Source organism: Kogia breviceps, chromosome 18 (genome assembly GCF_026419965.1).
Source record: "Kogia breviceps isolate mKogBre1 chromosome 18, mKogBre1 haplotype 1, whole genome shotgun sequence".
Classification (NCBI taxonomy): Eukaryota; Metazoa; Chordata; class Mammalia; order Artiodactyla; family Physeteridae; genus Kogia; species Kogia breviceps.
In genome coordinates this window covers 40,938,435-40,955,650 of record NC_081327.1, presented here as the reverse complement: position 1 = coordinate 40,955,650, position 17,216 = coordinate 40,938,435, and the positions used below count along the sequence as shown (strand labels likewise).

The 17,216-nt window shown below is 45.8% G+C and overlaps 1 protein-coding gene across 2 annotated transcripts in view; it reads right to left on the bottom strand.

The window, feature by feature from the left end:
- CDH1 (cadherin 1) overlaps positions 1-17,216 on the bottom strand; it is a 103,685-nt gene that overhangs the window by 80,773 nt on the left and 5,696 nt on the right. The window contains exon 2 of one of the 2 annotated variants that reach the window (XM_067019804.1): positions 6,944-7,216. In XM_067019804.1, coding sequence (XP_066875905.1) covers positions 6,944-6,995 — 52 coding nt within the window. In that variant the 5' untranslated portion in view covers positions 6,996-7,216. Of the gene's footprint in view, positions 1-6,943; positions 7,217-17,216 lie in introns of those variants that run through there. The other variant, XM_067019805.1, reaches the window with a different exon arrangement.

The following is a 17,216-nucleotide window of genomic DNA, read 5'->3' as shown; positions in this document are numbered from 1 at the left end:
AAAACTGTGAGCCCCCATGGAGCCTCCCCACCCCCAGGCTCTCCTTTCCCCAGCCCTGCAGTTAAAGTCTCTTAGGCAATCTCTGGCCTCCGCTTGGAAAAACTCTTTCATGGGGGCTGTTTAGTCTTTGAGACCTTCCCAAGGTCATTTGCATTTTAAAGAGAGCTCTGGGGTATAATTCTTTCAAAGGAAGGAAATCTTTGGAACCAGTAAACTCCGCCCAGGGTTCTTAACCTGGTGTCTATGGATGGGCTTCATGGCGTGAGTGGTCGTGAAACCCCTGAGGTTGTTAGCAGACCTGTCGGTGCAGGTGGTAAGGTCCATTGCTTTCATTAGCTTCTCAACTCGGGGAAAGAAAAATCAAAATCTTGGAAGTTGAGTTCTCTCTGAGGGCCCGTCCAGTGTTAATGGTAGAATTTCAGGTATTAACCAGGGAAAGAAATGTTGACCGGAGGCCTTGCGGGTACCATTCTAGGTGGATGACAGACCCTACTACTGCTGATGCTAACCGGGCTTCCGTCATTGGCATGACCAACACCAGATTTCCTTATTGCCTGCAGGGTGTGTCTCTGACGACTTTCATTTCCTGGGTGTCCTGGCAACTTGTCAGCTTGGAGGCTAAAGATTAATTCCCCAGGCAGGCGGTCCTGCTCCTTTCATCTTCTGGGAAGGGGTGGTAATAAAGGCACTCAGACTGGGAGGGGCACCCCTCCCCCAGTCTCAGCCAAGAGGAGCCCAACCCCCTAGCCGGCTGGGGAGGAATCCCAGGGAAAGTGGAATTGCTGGGGATTGCAGCCAGATCAGACTCCCCATTGTGTGGGGAGAGGAGGCTCCATACTAGCTGCTCCTGGGGGCTCCTGACACCTCTGCTGGGCCGGGCTGCCTGCCAGCATGCCGGCGAGGGAACTGGATATCCCACTTCAGCCTCCTGTTAAAATGTGGTAACTGATAGGGGTACCGCCCTTTGCAGCTCAGCCACTCACGTCTGCAAGAAACATTTTTCTTTCAAACACAAGGAAAAATAGTGTAATGCACACCATGAATAGTTATAATGAAACACCGTGTATCTATCATCTAGTGGCAACAATTATTTTTTGCACTTTGTATAATTTTGTAATATGGGAACGTTGTACCAAACTTGTTGCATATTTTCATCCCTGAGTTTAAAAAAAAAAAAAACGAAGACTATTTTTTTTAAAGTAGTTTTAGATTCACAGCAAATTTGAGTAGGAGGTACAGAGTTCCTAAATACTCTCTCCCAAGACATACATAGCCACCCCCATCAACATCCGCCGCTAGAGCAGTACATTTGTTACAACTGATGAACCTACATTGACACATCATCATCACCCAAAGTCCATAGTTGACATTATGGTTCACTCTGGGTGTCGGATGTTCTATGGGTTTGGACAAAAGCATAATGATGTGAATCCGCCGTTGTAGTACCATACAGTCATTTCACTGCCCTAAAATCCACTGTGCTCTGCCTGCCTATTCATCCCTCCCTCCCCCTCAACTCCTGTCAACCACTGATCTTTTTACTATCTCCAAAGTTTTGCCTTTTCCAGAATGTCATGTAGTTGGAATCACATTACCTGACATTCTGGAAAAGGCAAAACTTTTGGTATGCCTTTTGCCGGTATGCAGATTTTCAGATTAGCTCCTTTTACTTAGTGATATGCATTGAAGGTTGTTCCATGTCTTTTCATGGCTTGATAGCTCATTTCTTCTGAACGTTGAATAATATTCCATTGTCAGGATGGACCACAATTTATTTATCCATTCACCTACTGAAGGACATGTTGTTGCTTCCAAGTTTTGGCAATTATGAATAAAGCTGCTATAAACATCCATGTGCAATTTTTCGTGTGGATGTTAAGTTTTCAACTCCTTTGGGTAAATACCAAGGAGCATGGTTGCTGATTGTATGGTAAGTATACGTTGAGTTTTGTAAGAAATTGCCAAACTGGCTTCCAAAGTGGCTGCACCATCTTGCATTCCCACCAGCAATGAATGAGAGTTCCTGTTGCTCCACATCCTCGCCAGCATTTGGTGGTACTAGTGTTCCATTTGGGGCATTCCAATACATACGTACCCTTGCATTTTTATTTTTGCAGACCATTTTAAAGCAAACCCCAGATAACGTAATTTCCCCTGTAAATGTCAGTCTGCATCTCTGAGAACATGACCATCATCCAATTAAGTAATAATGCCTAATAAAATTCACAGTAATTCTTCAATATTATCTAATGGCTAAAGACTGTCTTTTTAACAATCTGTTTGTATCAGGATTCAAGCATGAGTCACATTTTGCATTGGGCTATATGTCTCTTGAGTCTCTTTATATTTGTAAAAGTCTCCCCATCCTTTTTTGTCCGGCTTTTTTTTTTTTTTTTCACTGCGGCTAGCTCGCAGAATCTTAGCTCCCCAAGCAGAGATGGACTCTGAGCCTCCTGCAGTGGAAGTGCAGTGTCTTCCACTGGACCGCCAGGGAAGACCCTTGTCCAGCTTTTCTGAAGTATAAGTGGCTGCCCATGTTTAAGTATACAGTTTGATATTTTGGCTTATGCAAATGCGGTGAAGCCATCAGCACAATCAAGAAAATGAACAGATCCCTTTTGTTTGTTTCTGTTTTGATATAATTCCAGATTTACAGAGTTTGTTTGTTTTTAAGTGGCATTTATTTTTTAAGCCAGTCATTTGTCCTGTTGGATATCTTGCATATTGTATATTGATCAAATGCATCCTCAGGCTGTCACTTACCATGTCCCTCTCTCCCATGTGTCATGTAAACTAGATCGAGAGGTTTGATTTGATTCAAATTTAATTTTTTTAGGTAAAAATATTTCATAACTGGTACTGAGTACTTCCTATAGCATCGTATCCGGAAGCAAGAAATTGTCTGGCTGACTCACTTTTAGGATACTAAGATTCAGTTGGTGTCAGCTGATCTTTCCAGTATCAAGTTCTTCATCAGCCTTTCACCTTGTGGTTTTAGAATCATGGATGATGGCTGTCCAGATCCATTATCTCATCAGGGAAACAACAAACATTTATTAAGCACCCCCCATGTACCAGGTACTCTGCTCAACAATGGGGACCCAGAAATAAACAAAATATGATTCCTGCCCTTAAGAAGCTCCTACGGCAGTGAGGGATGCAGACAGGTAAACATGCATCCACTTATTTATTAAATATTTACCGAATGCTAACTAGGACCAGGCATTGTGCTAAATACCAGTAATTACAATACAGTGTGTGATAAAAGTGATAGCTACCATTTATTGGAGCTCACGATACTCTAAGCAGTATCAGTCTTCGTACAGCACTTTGGGTGCTCTCACTACATCCATCTTACAGATCTAGAAGCAGAGGCTCGAGAGGTAGAGAGATTTGCCCAAGGTGACGTTTTAAGTGACAGAGCTGGAATTTGATGGGTTCAAAGCCTCTTCATCTCCATGCTATACTGGTGAGATCAGGGCAGTCTTTTATTTCCAGGTGCCATTTGAAACGAGAGGCAAACCTTGCTTAATTTAGCAAGAAATGGTCTGTCGAGTTGAACTGAAATTCCAGACCCCGGGGTAGCCAAGAGAAGATGGCAAGAGCATAGCCTGAACTACTGGTTTTTCAGCCAGGCTGGAGCTTCCAGTACATGAGGGGTAGGTTGGGGGTAACGATGAGAGCTGGAACCAGAGGGCTGGGTCCTAGGTCGAATCATTTGGTCCTCCAACTTGCCCACAGAGCAAAAGGTATTCTCCCCGTTTTGCAGAGGAGGCGACTGGTGCTCAGAAAGATGAACAGCCAGGTCATGGCAGGGGCAGGCTTGAGGCTGGTGCTCTGGTTCCAAGACCACTGTGGCAAAATGGTTCCCAGCACAGATGGTGGTGCCTCGCTGTCTGGGTCTGAATCCTGCTCTCCTACCTGCTAGTTCCAAGCCTTTGAGTGAGTCACTTTAAAGCATCTTTGGACCTCAATTTCCTCATCTGTATAAATGGGGATAATAATAGCACCTCCCTTGTTGGGTGGCTGTGGAAATTACGTGAAATAACCTAAGTAAATGTGGCAGACTAGAAGTCCTAAATAAACATTAACTATTATTATTTCCACATCCCACAATGCTCAGGCGCTAGGGTTTTCACTGAGAGGAATCCCTGAGTCCCTGAGTATGTGGGCAGCAGGAGTCCTCCAACCTAACTCTCACTCTCTCCTAGACTCACTGAAAGAGAGGGAGCCCGCTGCCACGGGGCTCCGTGGCTGGCTGGGTGCCCTCTCTTGGCACAGATACCTTTGTACCTGGTGTCTCAAGATAAGGTGCTACAGAATAGCTACAGAATACAGAACCTCAAGATAAGGTTCCACAGACCTGTGCTTCCTGCCTCCCAACTTCGAGCAGAGAAGGCCTCATTCCCTCCTCTCAGAACCAAGGACCTGTCCACATGGTGGGATGGAGAGAGAAAGCTCTTTCTAGTCTTACGTCCAGGTTGGACAAGACCAACCCTCTCCCGGGTCAGCAGCCAATGAAATCACTCTGTGCCAAATTCAGCCTGGCCCCAAGTCAAAGAAATTTAGTGACAAACAACTTATTTATCTATGTACCAAATTCCAGGGGGCAGCTAGAACACAGGGTAGGGAACTGACCTTGTCACTTGATGCAAAATCTCTTTCCTTCCCTAAGTCTCAGTTTCTTGTCTGTATAATGACTCAGCTGGCCTGTAAGGATCCTTTATTTTTCTTCTGCCTCTAAAAACTATGACTTTGAACATCTTGAGATTGAGTCAGTGAGCACTGTGTGTGTGTGTGTGGGGGGGGCGGTACACGTGTGTGCTCATCTACTTGTGGGTTCATGAAAGGGGTGCATCTTGGTCTTTCTAGGCCCAGCAGTTCTCAGCGAGAGTCCAAGTTTTGCAGGAAGGGAACGTGAAGCTGACCAGTCTCGAGCCAGACTGTGGCAGTGGGAGAGAGAGAGCTTCCTGCAAGGGCGGAGACCAGCAGAGCAATAAAACCTGGGCAAAGAGCACGGTTTCCACTGCAGGCCTAGGAGAAAACTCCAGAGTCCAGACTCAGGATGGGGCTGCCCATAATTTTCTAGAGAGACTCTCCAACTTTTCAGGCAGCAGTCATTCATTCACTCATTCATCCATCCATTCATTCATATGATAAACAATCACTGGGCATCCAGCTGTGCCTAGTGCTTTGCTGGTGAGGGAGGTGCCTCCCTGCCCTCAGAGGGCTTTCAGTCTGGTGCAATAAACAGAAAAGGGAACCAGGTATTTATAATCCAGGGCAATAAGCAAGAATGCTACTAATATTTAACAATAGGTAAAGCATGGGCACCAGGCCAATCAAAATGAACACCAGCCATTAACACCAGGGTAGGGTCCCCAGGCCTCCTGCTGTGCCAGGATTTATCCTTTTGGTTGTTGGGTGGTGGGGAGGTGTGGGCGTGTGGGAGGGGCTGGGGGTTTGGGGGGCACTTCAGGGACTCAGGGAAGCAGCTGATTACCAACTGATACGGAAAAACTTCAGTACCATATTTTAGCCAATAGAATAGCCATATCAGTGACCCTGGCTGGAGGACAGCCCTGGTGATAATGATTCAAGATTAACAAGGCCCATGATGGGAACACACAAGGGACTCAGGGAAGGCTCTGAAGGGAAGTGACATCTAAGTTGAATTAGCCAGAGTGTTCCTAGCAGAACCTGGGCAAAAGTATCTTCCCAGTGGGAGGAGGGCTCAGTATTTTCAGGCGGTTCAGTCTAGCTGGAGGAGAAAGAGGCGGGAGATTAGACCCAAAAGGCAGGTAAGGAGAGTATGTGCTGTAGGGTTGGGGGAGGGGGCTGTGTTAATCATGCTCAGTGGCTCGGACTGTGTCTCCAGAGTAACTGGGAGCCACCGCAGGGTTTTAATTAAGATCAGAGGAGTCACCTGATCCAGTCTGCAAATCCCCCAAGCGACACCAAGGAATCCATTTTTCCAAAGACAAGAACCAAGGCTCAGAGAGGTTAAAACACGTATCAGATGTCATGCCGCAAGCTGGACATGGCATAAATGCAACTGCTCACTTCTGGATCCCCTTCTCTATTGAATACCATGTGCATCAGAGGCTGCCCCTTTGTGTACGGAGCTTTAGAGTTCATAAAGCACTTTACAGTTTACAGAGCGCTTTCCCATCCATGCTCATTTGATTTCCCACCACAGCACTGTACTACAGTGATACCATTCCCATTTCACAGCTGAAGGGACTGAAATACAGGGAGGTTTCAAAATGTAATAAATAGTGACATTTTGACTCAAACCTAAACCTTGAGACTCCTTGTCCAGTGATCTTTCCCCTCTACCATGCTGTGTCTTGGCATTTGTATTGATCACTTGGGGTTATAAATGCCAGAAACATAAGTGCTTAAGCAGAAAAGAGGAATTTGGGAGCTCACATACTAAAAAGTCCATGACGGATGGACTTCAGGCATGGATGGCTCCAGGTGGTCAAATTACATCATCACAGATCTGTCTTGCTCTGTCTTTGCTTTCATCTATGTTGATTTTCTTCTTGGAATCTCTTATCATGGCAGAGACAGGCTGCCAATGTACCACCTTAGCAATCCCAGCCAAAAAGTACCATACTTTTCCAATAGGTACAGCAAAAGCCTCAGGTTTCACCTTTATGCCTTGACTTGGCTCATGTGCAGCCATGAACCAATCCTGTGGCCAGAGAGATGGCTAGGTGGTTCTGATTGGCCAAGACTAGGTCATGTGTCCAGCCCTGGAGTGATGCAAGAGGAGTCAGCCTTCTGGGACCACAGGGACTAAGAGGAGGGGAGGTGTGATCCCCTAAAGAAAAATGATGGTGCTGTCACCTAGAGAAGAGCAAAGAGATACTGGGCACATAAAAACTAACATTCAAGCTACATCATGATCCCTCAGCATCAGGAGGGAGCTACTCACCTGGGGAAGGGTGGTCTTCTCTGACCAAGGAGCTCAAAATGGTGGCAGGCATGGTCTGTCTGGAGCCTGCTCCTTGGGGCAGGAACCCTGCTCCTCTGCAGAGCTCCACCTTTCAAGAGCCAGCCAGTGACCTCCAGTGCAGCTTGGAGCCCTCAAAGCCACTTCCCTTCTTCTTAATGCCAAGTTTTGGTCTGTGCCTCCTGGGGCTGGGGTTGAAGGCTGGGTTCCCTGCAGATGTTCCTCTTGGTAGACAGAACTTAGTCATGGTGTGACCTAAAATTTTTAAAAAGAATAAAAATAAAATTTAAAAAGCCAAGAGCCCAAAATACCCTGGCTATGGATAGATACTGGGGCTAAGTTTGCAATAAATTCTCCCCACTTGTGAGCCTCCTTTCCCCCATCCCATCCCTGGTGAGACTTGTTGCTGGGCTCTGGTTTACACTGCAAAACCACCCCAAAGGCAGAATTGGGTAGTGCTTAAGAATACAGACTCTGGAGGCAGGCTGTTTGTTTGGGCTCAAATCTCAGCTCTGCCACTTACCAGCTATATGCAAGCTACTGACCCTGTGCCTCAGTTTCCCTACCTATTAAATGGGTTTGATGATGTTAATAGTAGAACCTCCCATGTAGGGTTGTCTAGGAATCAAGTGAGCTAGTACATGTTCACACCAGTGTCTAGCACAGAATAAGCAATATGTATAAGAGGTGGCTTTTATGTGCCATATCAGCTGCTTTTTATTCCTCTGAGGAGACAGGCCCCTGGAGGACAGGGCCTGGTCCGTCTTGTTTGTCACTATATTCCTGGTGCTTAGCATGGGGCCTGGAACAGAGCAGGCCAAGGTAAATATCTACTGAATGAATGAATTAATTAATAGCTAGTGCCAAGGGAGCCAGCACTACTGGACTCTGGGCTGGCTGTGTGACCTTAGGCAGTTGGCTTCCCCTCTCTGAGCCTCAGTCTCAGCCTCTGTAAGATAAATCAGATCAGTCAATGTTACTCAGACTTTTCCAATCAGGTCCCCATTTACACCGTGCTGGGACACACACACTGAAATTGAATTTTCACAAGACAACACTTACTATCCTATGTGCAATATACTCTGATATATTCTGTTTTCTTGTGTTCTACTCTATTTCACTCTTTTTCATTTTTAAAAAATGCAATCCTGACCCGGTGAATAGATCTGAAACCTCACTAACTTCTGGAGACCTGCAGTTAAAAAACTGAACTAGATAAAAGGCAAGGTCCTTTCTGACCCAGACACTGAAGATGTTATAAATCTTGCCTAAGAAGCATCATTTGATTTTGTGAGATGGTTAAGAGCTTGGGCCCTGGCGGGAGAGGGCTGGGTTGAAGTCCTACGGATACTAGCCTGTGCTGATCTTGGTAAGTTATGTAACCTCTAGGTGCCTAGGTTTCCTCCTTAATGCAATGGAGGTAACAATGATTCTTTCCTCTTAGGAGTGGTGTGAGGAATGAACTGATACCTGCAAAGCACTAAATACTTCTAAATGCTCCACGAAGAACTTTTAAAAACCATTATTGCTATTTGAAAGAACATATATAACACTTTGTGTGTTGCCTGGCAGGGAGTCAGAGCTCAATAGATGTTTGTGCATTTTTTGGAGATTATCAGAGCATTCCTCTACCTCTCCGGGTAAAGAAACTGAGTTTCCAGGAGGGAAAAGTACTTGCCCAAGGTCACCAGCAAGTCAGAGACAGAGCTTCAGGCATCAGGCCTCAGATTTTAAGGAAGTTCTATAAATTGCTGATTCAGGGAATGCAAGGGAAACCCTCTTTCCTCACGTCATGGCCCAGAATTTACAGATCTCAAGCCCTCTTTCTTTTTCTTTGTTTGAACCTTTTTCCCCCATTTTTAAACACTGAGGTATGCTTTACATATAGTAAAATTCACCCCTTTTGGTGTGCAGTTCTGTGAATTTTAATAGACACAGTTATCGACCCCTATACTCAAGATATAGGACAGTTTCCATCATGCCAAAAAATTCCCCTGTGCCCTTTGACGACAAAATCTCCACCCACCCCTAGTACCTGGCAACCACTGAGATCTTTTCTGTCCCTATAGTTTTGCTTTTTCCAGAAATACTTTAGAGATTCATCTACTGAATATATTGCTTCGTATATACATTTTTGCTTAGCAGTATTCCATTGTATGGATACCACAAATTGTTTATCCATTTACCAGTGAATGGGCATTTGGGCTGTTTCCAGTTTCGGGTTATTATAAATAAAACTGCTAGGAACATTCATGTGTCTTTATGTGGACATATGTTTTCATTTTTCTTGGGTAAATACCTATGAAAAGAATTGCTGAATCATATGGTTAGCATATGTTTAACTTTCTAAGAAATCGCCAAACTGTTTTTCCAAAGTGACTATGCCATGCTGTCACACTGTCAGCAGTGTATGAGAGTTCTAGTTGCTCCACACCTGCTCCAGCAGGCGGTGTGGGCAATCTTTTAAATTTTAGCCATTGTGACAGTTGTGTAGTGATATCTTATTGTGGTTTTCATTTGTATTTACTTAATGACTGATGTTGAGCACCATGCATTTTCCCTCTTTCTTTAAAAAAATTATACAAGTAGGGCTTCCCTGGTGGCGCAGTGGTTAAGAGTCCGCCTGCCGATGCGCAGGGGACACGAGTTCGTGCCCCGGTCCAGGAAGATCCCACATGCCGCGGAGCGGCTGGGCCCGTGAGCCATGGCCACTGAGCCTGCGCGTCCGGAGCCTGTGCTCCGGAATGGGAGAGGCCACAACAGAGAGAGGCCCGCGTACCGCAAAAAAAAAAAAAAAAAAAAAAAAAAATTATACAAGTAGTAAATAACCACAGTAGAAAAAATTAATGCAGAGATAAGCAAAAAGAAGAAAAATTAAAATAAAGATCACCTGTTACCCTAGAGTTCATCATAGCTGACCTTTTGAGCTATATCCAACCTCTGTCTCTTCAGACAAACATATAACTGAATTTTATTTATTTATCTGAGAATGTAATACATGCACCTGGTGCAAAGTTTGAAAGGAATGAACGGATGAGTATTGAGAAATAAGCCTCCCATTCATTCGGTTGCTGAAGCTAAAAAGTCTGACTTAACGTAGGATAGCAGAGTACATGCATTAACTGCATCCCTTTGATGTGTTGTTGGTGAGAGTGCAAACATGTACGAGCCCAGTAACACTGAGCACTCAAAAACCCCAGGCCACAGAGTCCATTCCTCAGCCCTTAACCAGAGAAAACAGCAGAAACATGCACAGCAGGATACCCGTACAAGAATATTCATAGATGCATCCTTCATAATAGCAAAAATCTGGAAAAAATCCAGATGTCCATTGACAGGATAAAGGATTTTTTAAATGCAATATATTCATAGAACAGATGAATACATAGCAATGAAAAAAATGAATGGATTGCAGCTATGCACAATAGCATGAATGAATCTTCATAATATGATGCTGAATGGAAAACTAGTTCCAAAAGGTTCCATACAGCACGATACTCCTTTTATAAAGATTAAAAACAACTACGAGTACACAATATATTATTTGGACCGTAAGTATATATGTATCAACTCTACAAAAGGAGCAAGGGAAGGAAAAGCACAAACATCAGAAGACTGGTTACCTTTTGGAGATGTAGGGGCTTGGGATAGAAAAGGATCCCATGGGTACTATTGTTCTATCCTTGGGTTGGGTGGAGAGTTAAAAAAAACTAATCAGTGAATCAAATTGAAAACTGGGTAGTGCGACCAATGATACAAGTGTATCATTAATCAAAGGATTATGATTCATCTAATTCTGAGCACATGAGGTGCATTAAAAATTAAAAAGCAAGTCTTCCTCTCTGGTCCCCCAGGCACTCTGTTCCCCGCCCTAAAGGCAACTACTGTTACCACTTTCTGTGTTTCCTTCAGGAAGAAACTATTTTACCTATTCTATTGAGTAACCTGTGTTTTTACTCAATAGCAGTTCATGGACAACCTACCACATCAATATAGATTCACAATAGCATTTTAATGGCTGTATAATTTTCCACTATTTAGATGCCCGTATTTTATTTTATTTATTTATTTTTGGCTCTGTTGTGTCTTTTTTTTTTTTTTTCCTGTCGTACACGGACCTCTCACTGTTGTGGCCTCTCCCGTTGCAGAGCACAGGCTCCAGACGTGCAGGCCCAGCCGCCATGGCTCACAGGCCCAGCCGCTCCACGGCATGTGGGATCCTCCCGGACCAGGGCACAAACCCGTGTCCCCTGCATCGGCAGGTGGACTCTCAACCACTGTACCACCAGGGAAGCCCCTGTGTTGTGTCTTTGTTGCCGCACACGGGCTTTCTCTAGTTGCGGTGAGTGGGGGCTACTCTTCACTGGGATGAGCAGGCTTCCCATTTCAGTGGCTTCTCTTTCTGCGGAGCACGGGCTCTAGGTGCACGGGCTTCAGTAGTTGTGGCTTGTTGGCTCTAGAGCGTAGGCTCAGTAGTTGTGGCACATGGGTTTAGTTGCATGTGGGATCTTCCCGGGCCAGGGCCCAAACCCGTGTGCCCTGCATTGGCAGGAGGATTCTTAACCACTGTGCCACCAGGGGAGCCCTAGATGCCTATATTTTATTAAACTAATTCCTTTTTTGATGGACCTGGGTTTTTTTTCCCCCAGTGTTTACTCTCATAAACAATGTTATGAGGAACTCCTTTATATACATGCCTTTGATGAATTGCATGGAGAGGTCTTTAGGATAAATTTCTCCAAGTAGAGTTACTGGGTCAAAGATTATGTGCATATTTCAGGGTTTTGAGCCATATATTGTGCCCACCAGCAAGGAGAGAGGGGACTGTCTTTGAGAAGACTGGCAGCTGGCCTGGTGCTGTGAGGTCTTTTGTTACTAAAGCTACCCCAGAGGTTATTCAGCAGCAAAGCACTGTTAACCATTCCCAGGACCTCCCTGTGGGACAGCAGGAAATGGGGTGGCTCCTCGGGCAGAGGAGAACAACAAGTCTTTATCAAAATGCTATTCACCAAGAACGCGTTATTAGCACAGATCTTGGTCTTGCATTTGGTCAACTCCCTGCAGACTGGCGTGGAACTATGTCTCCTGAGGGAAGATGAGCAGGAGCTCAGGGTGTGCCGGGCTTCTTAGCATCGGACCCCACTTCTGTTCACTAAATTATACAATTAATAGTGTGCAATGGGGAAGAGTTGGCACTAGAGCCAGATGGCCTGGATTAAAACCCTTGTTACTCTGCTTCCTAGCTGTGTGACTTAGTTTGCCCTTCCATAAAATGGGGCTAATACAGGACTTCCCTGGTGGTGCAGTGATTTAAGAATCCGCCTGCCAATGCAAGGGACACGTGTTCAATCCCTGGTCCGGGAAGGTCCCACATGCCACAGAGCAACTAAGCCCCTGCGCCACAACTACTGAGCCTGCGTTCTAGAGCCTGTGTGCCACAACTACTGAGCCCACATGCCACAACTACTGAAGCCTGCGCGCCTAGAGCCCATGCTCCGCAACAAGAGAAGCCACCACAATGAGAAGCTCGCACACCGCAACAAAGAGTAGCCCCCGCTCGCTGCAACTAGAGAAAAAGCCCGTGCGCAGCAACGAAGACCCAACGCAGCCAAAAATAAATAAATAAATTTATTTAAAAATTGGGGTTAATGCTACTTAGCTCATGTTTGTTTTGGCACATAAATGAGTTAGCATACATAAAGTGCTCAAAACACACTTGGTGTGCTGAAAGTGCTCTATAATTATGAACTGGGCTAGACTCACAGCCCCTGCCCTCAAGGCATCCTCAGACTGGTGGGGAAGATGGAAGCATTTACAATTCAGGGCGATGAGTACATTAGGGCAGGTGCTAAGGAAACTCATAGGAGGGATGCCAAATCTGGAAGGCTTCCCGGAAGAAGTGGCATCAGGGCAGGAACCAAGTCACTTGTAGGCTAAAGGAGAGGCAAAGCGGCCAGCCATGAACTCCCTTTACTGAAAAGGTGAAGATGGGATTCAGAGAAGGTTTTCAGTCTTGGATTTCAATTCAGCAAATTCTCAGCACCAGCCTGGGTCCCAGGTACTGGGCTCAGTGCCAGGGGTGAGTGTGGGCTGGAGATAATTAGGCAGCGGCCCTCAGTAAGCTTACGATCTAACTGGGAGAGGAACATGAAGTCTAGCCTAAGAGCTAGACTCCGATGAAATCTACTAGAGGAAGGAACACAATGTCAAGGGAGCAACTAATTCTGAGACTCCAGGATGGTGAAAGGCTTTGCAGAGGAAATGCTTGTAAGAACTGGTCAGATTTGGGGAGGGATGGGGAAGAAGTAAGGCACCCCACATAGGGGGAAGAAGCACAAGCAAAGGTGAGGCAACAGGAGAGCCTGTGTCCTAAAAAAGATACAGCATGGATTGTGGGGCCTGGATCAAGGGAGAGGTGAGGGGTGGGCAGGACTAGGCTGTAAATGTCAGCTGAGGCCAGGGCCTGGAAGGCGTCACATGACATGCTACTTGGACTTCATCTAGTAGGTCATGGGAACGGAACAGAAGTGTTTAAGCAGAGAATTGACAGGATGAGACCTGAAGGGTTACTCTGGCACAGACGGGGGAGGAGTCTTGGAAGGCAGCACAGCCCGAGGGCCACTGTAACTGTCTAAGCGACAGATCTGGTGGGCACGGAGGGCAGGCACGGGTGGAACATTTGTAAGCAGCCCTCTGAAACACTTGAAATCCAAACCCTGAAGTTATTCCCTGGTGGCTCATGAGTCGAGATGTCTAATATCCCTGGAAAAATAAAACTGCTCCTGACGCCAGCCAGCAGGGAGCAAGAGCAACCCGATATGCTTGTTGATTAAGACGAGGGAAACTTTTCCCCCTTTATTAAGGGTCAACCGAATTATTAGGGAAAATTGAGTGACATATTAAAGTGAAATGACTTGATTTTATTGTTTTTTTCCTTCATGGAAACAATACATGAGATCATCATTTAAAATATTTCTCAAGGATGGTAAAGTGTAGTTCACCAAAACCAACTTTGACTTCATTTCCATAGAGACATAGAGAAGGAGGGAGAGGAGGGACAGAAGGGTGGGGAAATCTCAGGAGGAGGAGGAGAGGGAATGTGGCCCAGCGGGAGCGGCCAGGGGCGGAGGGAGGAGGAAGATGGTACAGAAGGGAGGCCAATGCGCTAGGCCTGGAGGTGGAGCGTGTATGAACCTCGGAATCGGAGGCCCAGCCAAGTTTCCCGCCTTTCTTAGCCCTGATTTCCTTACTTGTCAAATGGGGGTCATAACGTCCTTGTCGTATGGCTCAATGAATATTATTAGATCTGTATATTAAAAGGATTCCATTGTCCTGGCCACCCGACTGGAGTGGGATAAAAGAAAGTGCTCTGCAGACTACCTGGCTTTTAAGAGTTTTCTTAAGAAAGTTCTTTTTGTGTGTTTTTGTTGTTGTTGTTGTTGTGTTTTTGCTGCACTGCATGGTTTGCGGGATCTTAGTTCCCCGACCAGGGACTGAACCTGGGCCCACGGCAGTGAAAGCGATGCGTCCTAACCACCGGACCGCCAGGGAACTCCCAAGAAAGTTCTTAAGATGAGGGGCTGACACCTGGCCTGTGTGCAGCCTGGAACCCTCTCCAGAACCCCACACCTGTAGAACCCTACTACACCTGAACATCTCCACCTACGTGTCCAATAGGCACCTCAAAGTGCTCAGAAATACAGGCAAGTTCAGAACCAAACACATCATTGCCCTTCTCCAAGCTGCTCCTCTTCCTGTCTTCATTTCAGAAAATGGCACCATTATCCACCCGGTCAACCCATTATCAACCTAATCTAGTGCTTAGATGAAGACACCTTGCAACCCTGCCCACCTCTCTGTAAATAGTACCTCCATTAACTCTGCTCAGTTAACCTTCTGAGTTTGCCTTTGTTTCTTGCCAGCAACCTGGCTGATACATCTGGTCTCCCCTTTTACTCCTTCTCCCTCTCTAATACGTTCTCCACACAGCAGCCCGAGGGCTCTGCCTCCCTCCCTCATTCCTTCTTTTCTTTTCTTTTTTTCTTTTTTTTTTTTTTTTTGTGGTACGTGGGATGTTGTGGCCTCTCCCGTTGCGGAGCACAGGCTCTGGCCATGGCTTACGGGCCCAGCCGCTCCGCGGCATGTGGGATCTTCCCGGACCGGGGCACGAACCCGTGTCCCCTGCATCAGCAGGCAGACTCTCAAACACTGCGCCACCAGGGAAGCCCCCTTCTTTTCATTTTTCAAGTCTAACTTTTGAGATGGGTAAGGCATTCACCTAGTTCAACAATTACAGGACACAGAAAAGGTATAAAGTACCAGTGTCCCTCTCATTACTGTTAGCCATCTGCCTCATTAATTCCCAGGCCTCTCACTGCGGTTAACTAACTACTGTTAGGAGTTTCTTTTGTATACTTCTAGAGCTATGCTGTCCAATACGGTGGCTACAAGCCACATGTGGCTAGTAGATTTAAATCTAATCATTATGTTAAATTAAAAATTCTGTTCCTCAGGCACTCCAGCCATATTTCAAGTGCCATGTGTGGCCAGTGGCTACCATGTATGTCAGCAGAAATACAGAACATTTCCATCATCAGAGAAAATTCTATTGGACAAGGCTGTTCCAGAGTTTCTCTCCACATATTTAAGTAAAAAATTCATATAGTCTCATTTTCCTCCTCTTCTTTTACACAAAAAGTAGCACATGTTCCGCATTGTTCTCCAACTTGTTTTTTCACTTGACAAGATACCTTAAGGATCTTTCCTTTCCACATCTGTGCATAAAGAGCTTTCTTGTTTGTTTTCAGTTGTGGAATATTCCATGCTGTGAATGTGGCAGAGTTTATTTAAGCAGCCATCCACTGATGGACTAAGGGTTGTTACCAACCTTTTGCTCTTACAGTCAATGCAACAATGGTGAATGGCCTTGTCCATCTGGAATTCTGCATGTATGCAAGTGTCTATAAAGAACACACCCATGCATTATCATTCTAGAGCACCGATTTGGTCATGCCTCTCCCCTGCTGAGCACACAGATCTGCTCCTCCAGATCTCCTTCTCCAGCCCACGGCAAACTCCTACGCTGACATCAGGTCTCAGCTTGGATGTCACCTCTTCTGGGAAGCCCTCCCTGACTCTGCATCAGGTCAGACTAGGATCACCTGCCCTGTAGTTGCCTGGTTCTGCCTGGTCTCCTCCCTCAGTCTGGAGCTTTAAAAGGGAGGCTTGGGGCTGTCTTGTTTTTCCATGTATCCCCAGGGCCTGGCACTCAGTAGGGGCTCAATAAATATTTGCTGAATGATGAGGTGTGCACCAAGTTCCAGCAGTGGTTCTTCCCAGCACTTCGTGGGCGCCCAAACCAAGGAGCTGGCGAGGAGAACCCCCAGCAAGCAGCTGATTCAGATGGGGAAACTGAGGCACAGGGGTGGCAGCCTTTGGATCAGTCCCCCTGACTCCAACCTCTCTTTTTTTAGCCAATCTTATAGTTAATAACAACAACAATAATAGTAGTAATATTACCTGTAAGGTTAATATTTATTGAGTATTTCTATGTGCTAAGTGCTGCTCTGTGTTACATGCATTAACTTATTTGATTGTTGCAGCAACTCTGTGAGGCATGTACTCCCGTTATGCCCATCTTATGGGTAGAGGAACTGAGAGCTTGTGTCACAAATGGCAGAGAATGACTTGAACCCAGGCAGTGGGGCTTCAGAGCCCACAATCTTATGCACTCTGCTGAGCTATCGACCATTCTTGGCAGCTTCTCCCTTTTCCAAAGCTCACTGTGGCTCCTCACTGACTCAAGCCCAGAGCTTCTTCTCTTGTCATCCCAATCCCCCCACCCTGCCACCCTGGGTCCCATCCCTCCCAGCCCCAGCTTGACTTAGTTTATTTTCTACTTCATTGGCTTCCCCCTGGAACAAGATCCTGAGACTGGAGCCAGACTGGGCTCTTCTATCCACTTGCTACAGCTATCTTCTGGGCCTCAGTTTTCTCATCTGTACAACAGGTCAATGGCAAGGGAAAGCATGGTACTCTCCTTTCTTTTAGCCCCTTATCCAACTCCCATACATCTTTTTTTTTTTTAAAAATTTTTATTTATTTATTTATTTATTTTTGCTGTGTTGGGTCTTCGTTTCTGTGCAAGGGCTTTCTCTAGTTGCGGCGAGTGGGGGCCACTCTTCATCACAGTGCATGGGCCTCTCACTGTCGTGGCCTCTCTTGTTGCGGAGCACAGGCTCCAAATGTGCAGGCT